Raw genomic sequence first — 15904 nt, 5'->3', positions numbered from 1 at the left:
CAGTTAAAGTGTCAGACTAGGACTAGGCAGATCCAGGTTCAAATCCTCACTGAGTCACAAATCATGCTGGGTTGGTCGGTTTCGCTCAGCTAACTCAGGCTTGCTGCAAGTATGAAATGCAGCAGGGAGGGAAGAGCCCCTGAGCATCTTTGTAGGATGGTTGAAATTAAAATATGATCAAATAAATAAATAGAAGATAGCCCTATTACTAAACAGTTCTTGGGCTTCTATCCCTGCATTAGCTTGGGAATAAGTCTCAGTCATCTTAGTGGGGCTCACTTCACTTCATCAGATGTATGCTGCATCTGCATTGCCCTGTAAGGCCACATTCACTAATAATAATAATAATAATAATAATAATAATAATAATAATAATGTTATAGGACTGGGGGCGGGGTCCCCTCTAAATCCTAGGAATGAATAAATATTAGGATTTTGATTAATTGGGATATGGATTAAGACACCAACTGCAGAGCTGTGCCCGACTTTTGTAATAGTCATCATCATCAGCATCATATATTAGTCTATGCCACCCATCTGACTGAGTTGCCCCAGCCACTCTGGGCGGCTCCGCACAAAAATTAGTAAAAACACAATACAACATCAAACACTAAAAATTTCCCTGATGCCACTTTAAATAGACACGGCTTCCCTCAAATAATTCTGGGAGCTGTTGCTTGCTAAGGGTGCTTGAGGGTTGTTCGGAAGCCCCTTTTCTCCCCACTGAGCTACAATTCCCAAAGTTCCCTGTGAACAGAGATTGGTTGTTAAACTACTCTGAGAGAGGCAGTTCTGAGGGGATATGGGGCCTCCTAACTCTCAGCACCCTTAACAAACCACAGCTCCCAGAATTCTTTGAGGGCAGGTGAAGACATTCAGAAGAGGGATTTATAAGTTGCTTATGCAAACAGCCTGTAGATAGGATCATTCATCGGTCTTTAAAATAAACATCAAGGTGATTAACAGGTGGCTGAGGTAAGTACAAATGCATATGAAGTGTGGCTTCTTTTACAAAATGCCTGATGAATGTTGTCTGAAATTTGCCTGAAGTCACAAGTCATGGCCTGGCTCCCTCTTGCAGGAGATCACTTTCAACAATGAAGAGGAGTATAGGATCACTGTGCCATCGTTACAGATGTAGTGGCATATTTTTTTTAAAAAAATGGATATCTTCCAGGTTTTCTGGGCTGAGCTCATGTGTAACGTTGCAGCTTTGCAGGAATAATCCATTTGCCCAGCCAACATTATGGCTGAGCTAGTTAGCTTATAGTTTCCAGCTGCGGCAGCTCCTGTGATCTCTGGCATACATTTCAGGAGTATCACTTGTTCTTACTGTGTAGTTCAGGAAAGCCACAAGTGTTGCTTTGCAGTTTATGTTGCTGATGGAGAAAAACCAAGTACATTGGAAATGCCTTAGCCTGGAACAGCAGAATATGTCTTTGAGGAAACGGCGGTCAGTTTCTACAAAGGAAACTGTCAACATGTTGGGCTGCCTTGGGGAGTAGGAAAGATAGCAGAGCTCATGTATATAGCCGTACAAGCCAAGCCTACAAGGCCTACAAAAGGGGTCATCTTAGTTGTTTTAGTCCATCATTTTCCAGTTCTCACTTCCCTGACTTTCGGACTCCTTGTTACGTCCTCCTGTTCTTGATTTCACCTTCTCCAGAATTTTCTCTTCAGTCTTATGTGCTTGTCATCTTCACCGTCTTCACATCATCAATCCCTCTCCAAAGTAATTTGTGTGTCATTCCTTAAGGTTAGATCAAATGCCTCACTTCTCATTTCACTTTTCTGTTGTGGGGGACACACCAAGCAGTTTGCTACTTAACAAAATTATTTAAAATGTTATGGGCAGCAAACAGCCTTAAAAGCACAATAGTTGAAACATCGGCCGATAAAAATCAGACCAGGAGAATAAAAGCAAAACAGCAAAATGACAGAAAACTTATAAAGCATCAGTTCCTGAGCAAGTGGATGACAATGATAGATGAGTAAATATTTCCAGGACAGTTTTCCTGTGTGCTCGAATTTATTATCTCTTCTCTTTCTTCAGTAGAATACCCAATCAGTGTGCATTAAATTCACAGGCAGCATTTCATCTAGACACATAGCTTCAGCAATGTTGGTGTGTTGTGTCCTCGGACCACGTCCTGGGACAAAGTGCTTTGCATAAATCAGAAGTGGAGAAGCTGTTGCCTTCCTGCAGCTTCCACCATCCCCAGCCAGTGGCCATGGTGATTTCCATCCATAGCCTTTCCATCCATCATCCTCGGCAAATACAGGAAAGTTGGACTTTTTAAATGGTTCTTACATTGCATTTTGTCCTATTAGGAAGTTGTTCCCTCCCAATGTGAGTAATACGTTTTGTTTACACTTAAGTCTGATTTTTGCAGTTTTATTTATTCAGTGTTGTAACGTATGCAAAGTTTAGTTTGCCTAGAGCAGGCTTTCTCAACCTCGGCCCTCCAGATGTTTTTGGGACTACAGTTCCCATCATCCCTGACCACTGGGCCTGCTAGCTAGGGATCATGGGAGTTGTAGGCCAAAAACATCTGGAGGGCCAAGGTTGAGGAAGCCTGGCCTAGGGAATGTAGACTGTGGAATGATTAAGGAATAAAATAAATAAATATACTCTGAAGCAAAAAGGGGGCTTGTAACACTAAGCAAGACTATGACTTGTCTCCAGCAGTATGGCAGCAGCAGGAGTAGAGTAGAAGGGAAGGGCCTATGGATTTAAGCAGTGTGCACTAGCATGCTGCACACTCACATTTAAACCATAAAGGTAAAGGTAAATGGACCCCTGACCATTAGGTCCAGTCGCAGATGACTCTGGGGTTGCAGCGCTCATCTTGTTCTATAGGCCGAGGGAGCTGATGTTTGTCCACAGACAGTTTTTCTGGGTCATGTGGCCAGCATGACTAAGCCACTTCTGGCGAACCAGAGCAGCACACAGAAATGCCGTTTATCTTCTCGCCGGAGCAGTACCTATTTATCTACTTGCACTTTGACGTGCTTTCGAACTTCTAGGTTGGCAGGAGCAGGGACCGAGCAATGGGAGCTCACCCCATTGTGGGGATTTGAACCGCCGACCTTCTGATTGGCAAGCCCTAGGCTCTGTGGTTTAGATCACAGTGCCACCCACGTCCCTAGTTTAGTTTATTTAACTATGGTTTAACTTTAAAGTGACAAGCATACCAGGCCATTCTCTTAGAGAAGGTGCTTTCTGAGCCTGTTTCTTCTCCTCCTTGTGTGTTTTTGGGGTGTGGCAAACAGTAGTTTTCCTTCCAATTTAAAAATGTTCTCTAAAAATGGCTAAAAATAGATCAAAACTGTTAGTGTAGCCTACTGTGCCTCAGGATATGGAGAGTTTCCTTTCTGTCACTTGGGACTTAAGACTGCAATCCTGTACCCACTAAATGTTGAGGAAGCCTCATTGATCTTAATGCATCTTACTTATCAGCAGATATTCACAGAAATGTGCTGCTAACCTCATGGGTCCTACATGCTGGAAAAGGCTTGTCTGCCTTCTGCTTCACACGTGTGCCAAATGAGACACTGTAGCATTTAGCTGGTGTGATGCTAGCACAGAATCTAATAGCATCTGATCCAAGTTTTTGTTTTGACATATAAATCTGTACTGTTTGCCTTCTCTTCATCTCTCCTCTCTTCTCCCAATTCCTTCATGACTACTGAATAATAGCTGGGTTTAGGGTTGTATGAAAGTGGAACAGCTTTCCAGAATGCTTGAGAAATTATGTTGGGGATGGTTTTTTTACTGTCATTCTATGAACAAATGTCATGCTGTGTTTTTTTAAAGCGTGTACTATGAAGTTCCATTTAATACAGTGGTACCTTGGGTTAAGTACTTAATTCGTTCCGGAGGTCCATTCTTAACCTGAAACTGTACTTAACCTGAAGCAGCACTTTAGCTAATGGGGCCTCCTGCTGCCGCCGCACCGCCAGAGCACGAGTTCTGTTCTCATCCTGAAGCAAAGTTCTTAACCTGAAGCACTATTTCTGGGTTAGCGGAGTCTGTAACCTGAAGCGTGTGTAACCTGAAGCGTGTGTAACCTGAAGCGTATGTAACCTGAGGTACCACTGTACAATACAAAACAGTATTTTCAACCTGTGTGCTGGAAGAGAGACATGGACTCAGGAAACCCTGTTCTGTATTACGCAGAATAGTTTTTGGAAACGGTTGCCTTTCACTAGGGACTCTTCTACAAAGATAAACAGTGGGGAGGTTAATAGGCCATAAGATTGGAGTGCGTTTTATGTGGTGGTTTTTAATCTATGGTTTTATGTGATGTGTTCTGCCCACTCCTAGAAAATGGATGTTAACTGAGTGAGCGGGAGGTGTTAAAAGAGTCAGGCTGAGAGTAGGCCTAAACCGTACGGCATATAATACTAAGTCAAGCAAATCCTAGAGAGGATAAAGGGAGCCTTTCGAAGTCACTTGCTAGTATAGAGAATGGGGTTTCTTGAAATGCATAAGGCCTCTGGACTTGAATGTGTTCTGTACTGATTAATGAATAACTTCCTAGTGTACTTCCTTTTAAACATAATGAAAATGTATTTTTGTCTCTAAATACACTGCCCCTTCAGTGTTCAATAACTAATAGTCAGGACACATCTGCCATGTCATCGAATCATAGTGTCTGGTATCCTCATCAAACAGCTGCAGAAGCTTCAGTTAATAAAGGCATAGCAAATGTTGCTCTCCTGGGAGACATTCCTTTCTCCCTAAGTAGTACCAGCCAGCTTTCAATTAAGGGAGAACATTTACATTTCCCCCCTCTTCAAATACTCCTGCAGTTGGTTTTCCTTATGGAAGATTCCAGAACTACATTAAAAAAAAAAAAAACCAAAAGAAGACTTGCAGGCTTGTCCATTACAATTATGTAAGACCTAAAGCTGCCCAGCCACACGCTTCCTGAGCTTTGCCTTGCGTCCTGGGCTTTAAGCCAGAGACTCCAAGCAAAGCTCAAAGCCCAAGGCATAGGCTGTGTCCACATTCCCATTTACTGCACACTCGCTGCGTTTCCAGTGCTGCCTCTGTAATCTATGATTGTGGGGTGTTATTCAAAATTCATATATATCCTGTACTTTGTTGTAACCTACTAAAGTCTGGTGTGTTCTCGCTCAAGCCATCTTCCCACTGACTGGTGTCTTAAGTTCATACCTAGCCATTTAAGGGGTAACCACCTTTGCATAGGGGAAAGACACCCCTGCCCTGTCAGTGTCACCTCCTGCTCCCGGAGTGTACAAAAACAGAAAACACAATGGAAGCCTTGCTGGGATGAGGAGCTCTGAAACAAATGGGGAGGGGAACATCATTGCACTTTAAGGCAGTATTGAGAACACACCCTTATGTGACGAGTACAGCTAGGTTGCGGTGGGGGGCAGCGGTGTTGGGGGGAGTCACCGTAGGCAGGTTTGCTGTATAAAAATCCCATGCTATGGAAAGAGTTCAACTGCAGACTGAGCAGCCTGAATCATGTGTGTGAAACCTTGCCAATGTCAACTTCCACCTGCTATTCCATGCTTGGGAGTAAGCACCATTGAAACACTGGGGCTTGCCTCTGAGTAGACCTGTCCAATGGAGCAACTCTTGTAAGTTGTAAATACTAAATAAATACATATTTTTATTTTCCACAAGTGACGTTTTTAAAGTAGAGAAATATGGAAAAGCCTAATCATTTTTTAAACTGCCTATTATGATGTATTTGCTTTCCTGGTCTATTACAGAAATGCAATATAAGGTTCCTCCTTTCGTCCTGCCTTCATTTCCTGTCCTGCTTTCCCATGTTCCTTTATTGGTAAAATTACTGGTTGGCACATGCATTCCAAAAGTGGGGGTGGAGGACATTGGAGCCTGCCAGTCAGTCTTGCTGGGGTTGTCCCATCTTCAGAACTAGGGGACATGAAGTACAGTATTTGAAATTATGCTGTCTTCATCCTGTTTTCTGAACAATATTTTTTCTTTCACAATGTGGAGGTGGAGATAGGAAATTGTTTAATTTTTGTTGTGTACTTTCGGATGTTTATTTATTGCTTATGGCTACTTTTGTTATGTTTGTAATTGGGTTTTTTCGTGTTGCAAGCTGGCTGGAGCATGGTTTTAACTATGGGAATAAGTGCTTTTTTTCTAGAAAAATAGGTGCCAGTACTCACCATAAAGTTGTTACAGTAAGTGTCCTACTTTTTAACAACAACAACAAGAGGTGATGGTACTGTGGACCCTTGATTACCCCCTGTAAAAAAGCACATGTTGGAATTATATATGTATTATATGTGTATGAGATGAAATGGGTGAAACCCTGAACAGCAGTACTCCCCACTGCTAAATTCCCACCTTTGTTTGTTTTAACAAGTACCTATTTCATGCTCTAAACAGAGGTAATGAAGACATGATGCTTATGTCAAGCAGCAGTAATAATTGGAACGGGTACCCTCTTGTCAGTCAGAAGGCAGTGCCTTCAGCAGTCACAATGCATTTTCTGTCTAATGCTCACTTGCTTGTGTAAATCTGTCAATCAATCACATTTTAAATTACAAAAGCAAAAGACTCCCCCGTCCTCTTCATAATGCCTGTCACAATGTTTGGATCTTTTCTCAGTGTTGGTGCTTCCGACGTGTGTCATGGGTGGGAAACTCAGCTTAGCAATGAAGTCGCTGGATTCTAAGAAACGTTGCATGAACAAGTTGCAAAGACAACCCGAGTGAACCGGGAAGGCTTCATTCAAATAATTGAGTCAATTGTATTTTTGGTTGTGAGTGTGGTTTTATATGCACACTATTGCTCTGGCAATATCTTGGCCGCACCCCGGGATGCTCCAGCCCTGATCTGGGTGATTTCTGCGGCCTCACTTTGCCATGACCCTAATTCTGTTACCATTTTGCCAACAGGTGTTTGTTGCCTGCCATAGCCTTCTGCAGCTGGCCCAGCTCCTCTACAGTGCCTACTTCAAGAGCAGCCTGACAACCATTGAGAAACGCTTTGGCCTCTCCAGTTTGTCCTCTGGCTTTATCTCCAGTTTGCATGAGGTAACTGTGTGAAGCATGCCGGTTCAGCATAAAGCTAGTGGAACTGGTCATCCTGCCTCATTACTCCCTGTGTTTCCCTGAGCTTAGTTTAGGTACCTGTGGTTATGCAGTCATTGTTGATGAAGTAATAGAAGGATGATAGTTCACACTCCAGATAACCAAGAAGACCTTCTTCTACTGCTGCTTACATCATTGAGGCCATGAGTGTATAATAATAATAATAATAATAATAATAATAATAATAATTAATATTTATACCCCGCCCATCTGGCTGGGTTTCCCCAGCCACTCTGGGCAGCTTCCAACAAAACGCTAAAATACAATAACCTATTAAACATTAAAAGCTTACCTACAGAGGGCTGCCTTCAGATGTCTTCTAAAAGTTTGGTAGTTATTTTTCTCTTTGACATCTGGTGGGAGAGCGTTCCACAGGGCGGGTGCCACTACCGAGAAGACCCTCTGCCTGGTTCCCTGGACCTTGGCTTCTCGTAGCAAGGGAACCACCAGAAGGCCCTTGGCGCTGGACCTCAGTGTCCGGGCAGAACAATGGAGGTGGAGATGCTCCTTCAGGTATACTGGACCGAGGCCGTTTAGGGCTTTAAAGGTCAGCACCAACACTTTGAATTGTGCTCAGAAACGTACTGGGAGCCAGTGCAGGTCTTTCAAGACCGGTGTTATATGGTCTCGGCGGCCACTCCCAGTCACCAGTCTAGCTGCCGCATTCTGGATTAGTTGTAGTTTCCGGTTCACCTTCAAAGGTAGCCCCACATAGAGTGCATTGCAGTAGTCCAAGCGAGAGATAACTAGAGCATGCACCACTCTGGCGAGACAGTCTGCGGGCAGGTAGGGTCTCAGGCTGCGTACCAAATGGAGCTGATAAACAGCTGCCCTGGACACAGAATTGACCTGCGCCTCCATGGACAGCTGTGAGTCCAGAATGACTCCCAGGCTGAGCACCTGGTCCTTCAGGGGCACAGTTACCCCATTCAGGAGCAGGGAGTCCTCCACACCCACCCGTCTCCTGTCCCCCAAAAACAGTACTTCTGTCTTGTCAGGATTCAACCTCAATCTGTTAGCCACCATCCATCCTCCAGCCGCCTCCAGGCACTCACACAGGACCTTCACCGCCTTCACTGGTTCCGATTTGAAAGAGAGGTAGATCTGGGTATCATCTGCATACTGATGAACACCCAGCCCAAACCCCCTGATGATCTCTCCCAGCAGCTTCATGCAGATGTTGAAAAGCATGGGGGGGAGGACGGAACCCTGAGGCACCCCACAAGTGAGTGCCCAGGGGTCTGAACACTCATCCCCCACCTATAGTCTATCATATAGCGATATGCTATACGAGGAAGAGATGGTTTTTAAGAAGGCAAACTGGATGCTGCCTTGGAATGACACTTAGCAAGGACAATTCCTTCCGAAACAAGAATCCTGGGAAGGGAGTGGGGGCAGTGGGAAAGAATGATTTTGAGGCCTTGGGGCCTGCTGCTTTCTGACTGTTTCCCTGAGAAAGAGGAGAGCCTGACCTACCTTTCTGTGCAATGGAGTGCTGCTACACCCCTGGGTTTAATAGATATGTGCTTTCTTCCAGGCCCTCAGAAGTGGTGCCGCATCTGGTGTGTAATGCTGCATTACACGTTAATTAATGCTATATTAAAAGAAGGTGAAAACCCCCCAATTTGTTATGGAGCTGTGAGTCAGACCATTACAGCATCCCCTGCACCATCCAAAACTAATGTCTAGAACTTTACACACAGCGATAGCCTTTATTATAGCAGCACCTTTGTAGTACCCCCATAATTAAGATTATGTCAGTGTTTCCCATGAGAAATCCCTCTTTCCCCGGGGATGGAGTCAACATCATTCATGGAACCCAGCCAACAGCAACGGCTTTTGCTGCTTCGGTTGTGGTTTTGCTCTGCTTCCTTTGCCCTGCTTTCAAATCCAGGAGACCCTCCAACTCCAGTTCTTCCCCATTCCCTTTCTGAAACATTTTCTTCAGCCTCTGCTTCCCATCATTCTCTGCATTGCACTTTGGCTGGCAGGTTTAGAGCCCTCTCCCCTTTCCTAACCTCTAAACCATGCATCCCCAACCTGTGGCCCTCCAGATGTTTTGGCTTACAACTCCCATGATCCCTAGCTAGCAGGACCCAGTGGTCAGGGATGATGGGAATTGTAGTCCAAAACATCTGGAGGGCTGAAGGTTGGGGATGCCTGCTCTGAGCTCTGCAGCTTTGGGGCTGCTTAATTTTCTCAGCTTGTTTATAAGTACTTTTAATACACTAGGAAATTATCCTCCTGCGGGAAATGACTCCTAGCATCTTTTTGTCATTTCCAGCACAGACTTCCCTTTGAAACAGATCAGGAGGAGCAGAAGCTTTAGATACTTTTGTGCTCTGGGATCCGAAACTATCAGAAATGTCAGAGGCACATCTGCAATGCAGAATCCTGCAAAGGGCCATTGACAGCCAGAGGTTAAAACGGGGACCAGCTTGTTTTCGCTGCCTCCAAGCAGGCAAAGACAGCAGGATGTAAACAGGAGGTCTGGACCGATCCAAAGTTCTTGTCCATCGGATATTCCTGTCCAAGAAGAGCAAAACAGTCTTAATACCAGTGCAGCAGTGACTGCAATACAGTCTCCCATCTACTTACCCACCAACAGTAGGCTGCCCTTGACTTTGAATTTCTCCATGTGGTACTGTTTTGCAGTGGCTGGTGCTATAATATAGTTCTGGCTCTGCTTGAGCAGTTTTCAAGTTGGAACTTGGTCCCTAGTGACTCAATCAGGAACAGCTTTGATTTTTAAGCTTGATATTTGGCAAAGCACCTGGAGCCTGGCAAGCGACTCTATCAAATTCTAGGGGGAAACACAAAATAGGTGTGTTAATTAGCCGGGGCTCTGCTGCGTTTGCACAGTTTGTACTGTCAGCGTGCGAAGAGCACGCGAACCGCACTTGGGCAGAAATATAAAATGGATGGGGCCTGAAGTAAACATGAGCCTCTGGGCCTGGCACAAGCAGAAAGCAGAGCAGAACCGACATCCAAGGGCCCAGCAGTTAGCCATCAGGGTGAGCAGCGCTGGTTCACATAGCAGTGCGAGGGAAAGCGTTTGCCAAAGCCTCACACTTAACTGAGAACATAAGACCAGTTAAACTGTGCTGTGTTAGCGTGACTGTCCATCTGTTTAGATTTGTTTCCCACTCCTTTCTCTGAGGGCTGTTCTAGAAAAAATCACTCCCAGTGGTTCTCACCCTGTTGCTGCCTCCAGCATCAACCACTTCCAGAGACTTGAGAGGAAGCCCATAAACATGTCAGTCGCAACCCACTTCTCTTTGAACGCCCATGGGATACATGGACAGAATGCAAAAATCAAAACTGAACAGTTCTTCAGGGCAAGCCCAAGCACTGGACAGAGCGAGGCAGCTCTCAGGTGGCAAAACCCCCCTGAATCCTCTACGCTGCCTGGCCTGCACCACCAAAGGTAGCTTGCTGCCTTCAGGTACAGAGAAGGTTACAGGCCTGCTGGTGGTGTTGAGGTAAGATTCACCTGTCAGTCTAGTTGGATGCACCTTCTTGTCCTTTTAGGTCAGGGAGCAAAATGTCTTGGAGCTGGCCCTGCAGTCCCCAGTGTTATACCTCTTGGGCCATCCATATTTCCTACTTTATTCAGGACTCTAAATTGCTGCTTCTGCAACTCCTTCTACCTAGCTAGAGAAGCAGCTACTTCAATGAGCATCTTTATGGACCTCTCCCTAAGTAGTAGGAGTAACAGAACTTGCCCAAAGGGCAAAATAAGAGCAAATATTGATTATGCCCCATTATATCATGGTATATGTGTCTGAAACGAGATCACATTTTTAACCGTTTATTTTGTCAAGTAGTGTAGGCAGCATCATTGACCTGGATTGACATTGATATCTCTAATACTGAGGCTGATTTTTATTATTATTATTATTATTATTATTATTATTATTATTACTTTAAAAGGTTCAAGGCCTGTACCTTTTCCCCTGTGGGAAAGATCCTGGTTACTTTTTGTATGTTGACATTTTTTGTTGAAGTTTTTAAAAAAGCATAGGGTCAGATTCAACCAACCCATTCGCAAGGGGCTGCTACCTCAATGAGGTTCACCCCCCTGTGTTTCCCCCAAATCTTCTTTCCCCCAAACAGTATGTAGGGTGAGGGAAAGGAGAGGTCGTTTCATAGGGCAAGCAGAAGGTGTTTGTGCTGATGGAACGGTCTCCTTAAGGCTATGCTGAATTCCACCTATTGTTTCTTACCTTTTACCTTAGAAGGATTTCTATCCTGAAAAGTAAGGTAGAATTAATGGTAATAAATAGATAGATAGCTAGATAAACAAACAAACAAACAGCATAAAAAGCTGCCTTGGGATTGGTTGGTCTAGCTCAGTATTGTCTACACTGATTGGAAGAGGCATTCCAGGATTTCAGACCCTCTTCTCTCCCAGTCCCAACTGGAGATGGTGGGGATTGAACCTAGGAACTCCTAATTACAAAAAGCATGATCTCTGCCACTGAGCCACAGCCCTTCCCTTCTTTGACATGAATGTGCAGGAGCCATTAAACAAAACAAACTCTGGTGCCCTGAAATGCTCTAACCAGGTCCTGAAACACATTGCTCCATTCACAGCAGGGGACACAGGAAATTCTTCAGTACTTTTATGCAAAAAAGATGTTGTCTTGTAGTTGGGAAACCTCCATGGTGTCCACTTTGTGGTAGATTCCTCGGGCAGTCATATATCTGTGGCCATTCCAACCCACAAGTAGTTATCTTTCCCATCCATTTGGAATACATTTGCTTTTGCTTCCAGACACTTTCATACTTTTATATGGGGCTCCCCTTCCTGACTCTCTCTGGGATTATAAAGTTTTTCTCATTTATTTGTTAAATTGGTTCCAAAAGCCGCAAAACCAGGGAGGGGAGCCCATGTAAGCATATAAGAAAGGAAACTTGGGCACAATTACTGTAGTTTCAAATGTTAAATTAGTCTGAAAGTCTGGACCAAGCCAGTGCAATTCTAACTTTATGTAACCCGCACGTTATGGCTAACCATTACATCTCATGCAACATGTAAATGTTTTGAGACAACAAGGGAATTGGCTCATGCCAAACCCATAGATCCACATACTTCCAAACAGATTTTAAAATCCAGACCCTTTAACAGACACCAAGAGGACTGATTTGAATCACATGTCCACATTCTTGCGCAGTACTGACCATTCAAGAATGCATTCGGGGGGTGTTGAACTATGCATAGGGCAGATCCTTACTTTAGTGTAAGCCAACATCTTCAACTGAGCTGTGTGGGCCTGCATTATGTGAAAAAAAAATGGTGCAAAAGAATGCTAGATTGTTTAGCAATAATGTTTGTTTGGGGCCATTATTGGTACATGAAGATGTTTAAAATGAAGATGTTTCCACAGTCCAAATTTGCACAATAATCTGATTGGACGTCACTATTTAGGTACATACCAATTAAACATTTGTGTTCCACAGAGCAGAAGTACCTTTAGCATCTCTTTTATTTCAAAAATAATAGAAATGAATGCTGATGTGGATTTTTTTTCTATTGTAAATATCTCTGGTGAGGACATACTTACATCTAATGCTCGCATTGTGTGCGAATGTTTAATGTATAAAATGAATTCCTTCATTTAAATGCTCCAGAGAATTTATTAAATACAATCTCAGAAATACATTTGCATTTGTTGGTTATCCTGCTGCTTTATTGCTTTTCAACCATAACAAGTAAATCGTGGGCACTTAACATTTGGAAAGTGTCATGTGTTTAAAAGATCCACGCTACCCTGCTTTTTCCTTTAAACGATCATAGGTATTGCTTTCACCCAGGGGAGTGTTCAACATAGGCATGTTTACTTTCGGTTGCTATTGTATCAAGCAGTGACTTGCACATGCGAATTAGCCTTCACAGATCAAATAACCAGAACAGATCACAGATAGGAGCTTCATATGGTATCAGTTGCAGTGCTTCCAATAGAATAATTTTCATTAATCTTTAGACCATCAAATGTTGAGTAATCTTGTTGTATGTGAACTGGCCCTTAGCCCTTCTAATCCTTTGCTCTGAACTACCATCCATTTAATCTATTTCTTTCTGCCTTCTCCACTGTTGTGTTCCTTTTCCAAACTGTTCTGTTATGTACTGAGTTGAATAGGATCCAAAATGCAGCAGTCTGATTGGTCCTAGAACAATAGGATTCAGAATGCAGCAGTTTGATTGGTCCTAGAACAATGCAGCAGTATGATTGGTCGGCAGGAGCTACCCAATCCTGCTCCAGATAGAAGTGAATCCACAACCTGATTGGCCTACAGGAGAATTCCGGAATTAGCCAATCACGTGGGGCCCATTGTGTAAATAATGTATATAAAGCAGATACTTTGAGGGGACTTTCATTCCCTCCTCACCACTATGAGCTGAATAAAGAGCATGAAATCCACTCTCGACTCAGAGTATATTTCATGTTCTTTTTTGTTTGCTTTCGGCCCTCAATTGATTTTGGGTGGCGGATGCTTCTAACACAGACAATAAAGCTGTTTTAGATTCACTCTCCCTTCGTACACAATAACTTCTGAGCTATGCCTGCTGTTTTCATCATCCTGATTATTTACACTGCTGTATCCTGAAGAGGCCTCACCAGCAATACAAGGTCTTAGATGATAAAGATGGCTGAACCACTCTTTCCCAATTCTGTACTGCCCATCCCATTTCTAGCAAGCTAGGCATTCGGAGAGCTCTCTTCTTGGCACTGCTGTAGCCTGTTTTAAGCTACACCCAGCCACAACACTTCGGTCCTACTAAAGATAAGTAGGAGATGTTTTACAGCCTCTATTCCAGGGGTCAGCAACCTTTTTAGGCCAGTGAAATTTTGAGAGAGTGCCAAATTTTGAGCCTAGAATAATGCCAAATGAGTACCATCATTTGGGGTGGGGGGAAGCATAATGCAACACCAAATGACTGCCATAGGGCTATGGCAGAATGGTTGTGGCATCTGGAAGAGCAGAAATAGGATTGCAAAGTTACATGGGCCTACCCCCCACAAATAGCCATCCCATAAACAGCACTCATCAGCCGCTGCAACCCTCACAGACAGGATGCTTTTGTCCCTGTTCAGAACAGAAACATGGGCATGTTTAAGGGGACATGTTCAGTGTAGGAGAGGCTGAGCCATGCAAACAGAAACTACGCAGAAAGAGCAAACAGTCTTGTGTTATGGATTGTTGAAAGGATGTTTACTGAGATCTTTTGCTGAGACTGGCACTCGTGGGTGTCACGTTGCCAAACCCTGCTCTACTCTACCTGTAAGCATTTTTCTCATTGGGGAATACCATGAAGCCTGCCTCTTTGTATGTCTTCAGGGGGGGAAATTGCTACCTCGTACACAAAAAGCAGAGGTGGGCCATCCCGGAATAAACTAAACTCAGAAGTAAAAGCAGAGACACTGAGGTGCCTCCTTGTCTGGTTGGTGTCTTCTTTCAGGTCTGTTTTGACGTTCTCATCTGTGCACTTTTATGTCTCCACAGATCGGGAATGTTGTCCTCATCATCTTTGTGAGCTACTTTGGCAGCCGAGTTCACCGGCCTAGGATAATTGGCCTGGGAGGCCTTCTGTTGGCACTGGGGGCCTTCCTTCTCACTCTTCCACATTTTCTCTCAGCCCCATATGAATACACCACAGCACAAACCAGTATGTATATTTCCAAATATCTCATATGCCTCAGCCCTTCTCTGCTCTGATGGCTTGGGGACTTTGTGAAACGATGTTTGCTGTGTCCTCATAGTGGCTTACATAAATTAATAAAACATAGGCCCCCATCTGCACAATACGTTTAAAGCAGTATCATACCGCTGGGAACAGTCATGGCTTCCCCCAAAGAATCCTGGGGAATGTAGTTTCTTCAGGGTGTATAGTGCAGATGGGACCTTAGTCAAGGTCTATGCAACAGCAGTTTTGCTTCAGAATCCTTGGTAGCTTAGTTCTCACAGTATCCTGTGAGGTAGGTATGTTATTCTCCCTGGGAAATTAAGCCTGCAAATGCAGTTGCACATTAGAGGCACTTGGCTTTTACCCATCCAGGCTTCCAACGTCCCCCGAGGCATGCTGCGGTCTCTGTGCAATGACTTGCCTGTCATGGGTGTGCCAAACCAGATCATTGCCAAGGGAGCCCAAGGCAACGAATGTTTTGGTTCATGTCTTGTGTCAGTAGATGCTGTTCTGCGTCGAATTGCTTCTTTTAAAGTGTCACTATTATCTGACGCCACCAAAAATGTGCAGGGCTCCTACCTGATGATGGATTGGTTAGCATAGCATAGCTGCTCTGTATATGCTTTTCCCTCTGCCAGAATCCTGTGTCGGGGAAAGCGAGGGGTGGCGCTTACACCAATGATCAGGTGATCGGCTTTGCTTCCTTGCATTTCTCTCTCCCCCCCCCGCCCCCCAGTTTCCTTTCATGCCAGGTAGCAAAGCCATAATCCCCTCTGCCCACGAATGGCACCGGCAGGTTTGTTGCTTCTGCTGGCACCAGCCAGCATTAGTTGATATGGTGCCAGGCATTTGTTTGCAAATCAGGCTTGTCGCCATCTTCTCTGCAAAGAAAGAGATGTGTGAAAGTTGCGGGACGATTCCTCCAGGAAGTTTGGCACATACATGTGGCTCCTTCAATACCTTCTAATCATACAATATAATCAGGTAATAACAACTCTTAGTTCTGCTGTCATGATATTTATCTGTAGCATAGCCAGGAAGTAAGCTTGAAAAACATTGTTCCCACTTGCCTTCCAAAAAGGGGGAAATCAAGGCGTCAAAAGTTGTTGG

The 15904-nt window shown here is 44.2% G+C and overlaps 1 protein-coding gene across 2 annotated transcripts in view; it reads left to right on the top strand.

Annotated features, from left to right (window-relative positions):
- Positions 1 to 15904, top strand: part of SLCO2A1 (solute carrier organic anion transporter family member 2A1) — a 57713-nt gene that overhangs the window by 16873 nt on the left and 24936 nt on the right. For both annotated transcript variants that reach the window (XM_083616287.1, XM_083616286.1), the window contains exons 2-3: positions 6910 to 7047; positions 14614 to 14776. In XM_083616287.1, coding sequence (XP_083472413.1) covers positions 6910 to 7047; positions 14614 to 14776 — 301 coding nt within the window. The remainder of the gene's footprint in view (positions 1 to 6909; positions 7048 to 14613; positions 14777 to 15904) is intronic.

Source organism: Podarcis filfolensis (genome assembly GCF_964270895.1).
Source record: "Podarcis filfolensis genome assembly, chromosome: 5".
NCBI classification, from domain to species: Eukaryota; Metazoa; Chordata; class Lepidosauria; order Squamata; family Lacertidae; genus Podarcis; species Podarcis filfolensis.
Note: the sequence above shows the minus strand (reverse complement) of the source record. Positions and strands in the feature narration are given on the sequence as shown.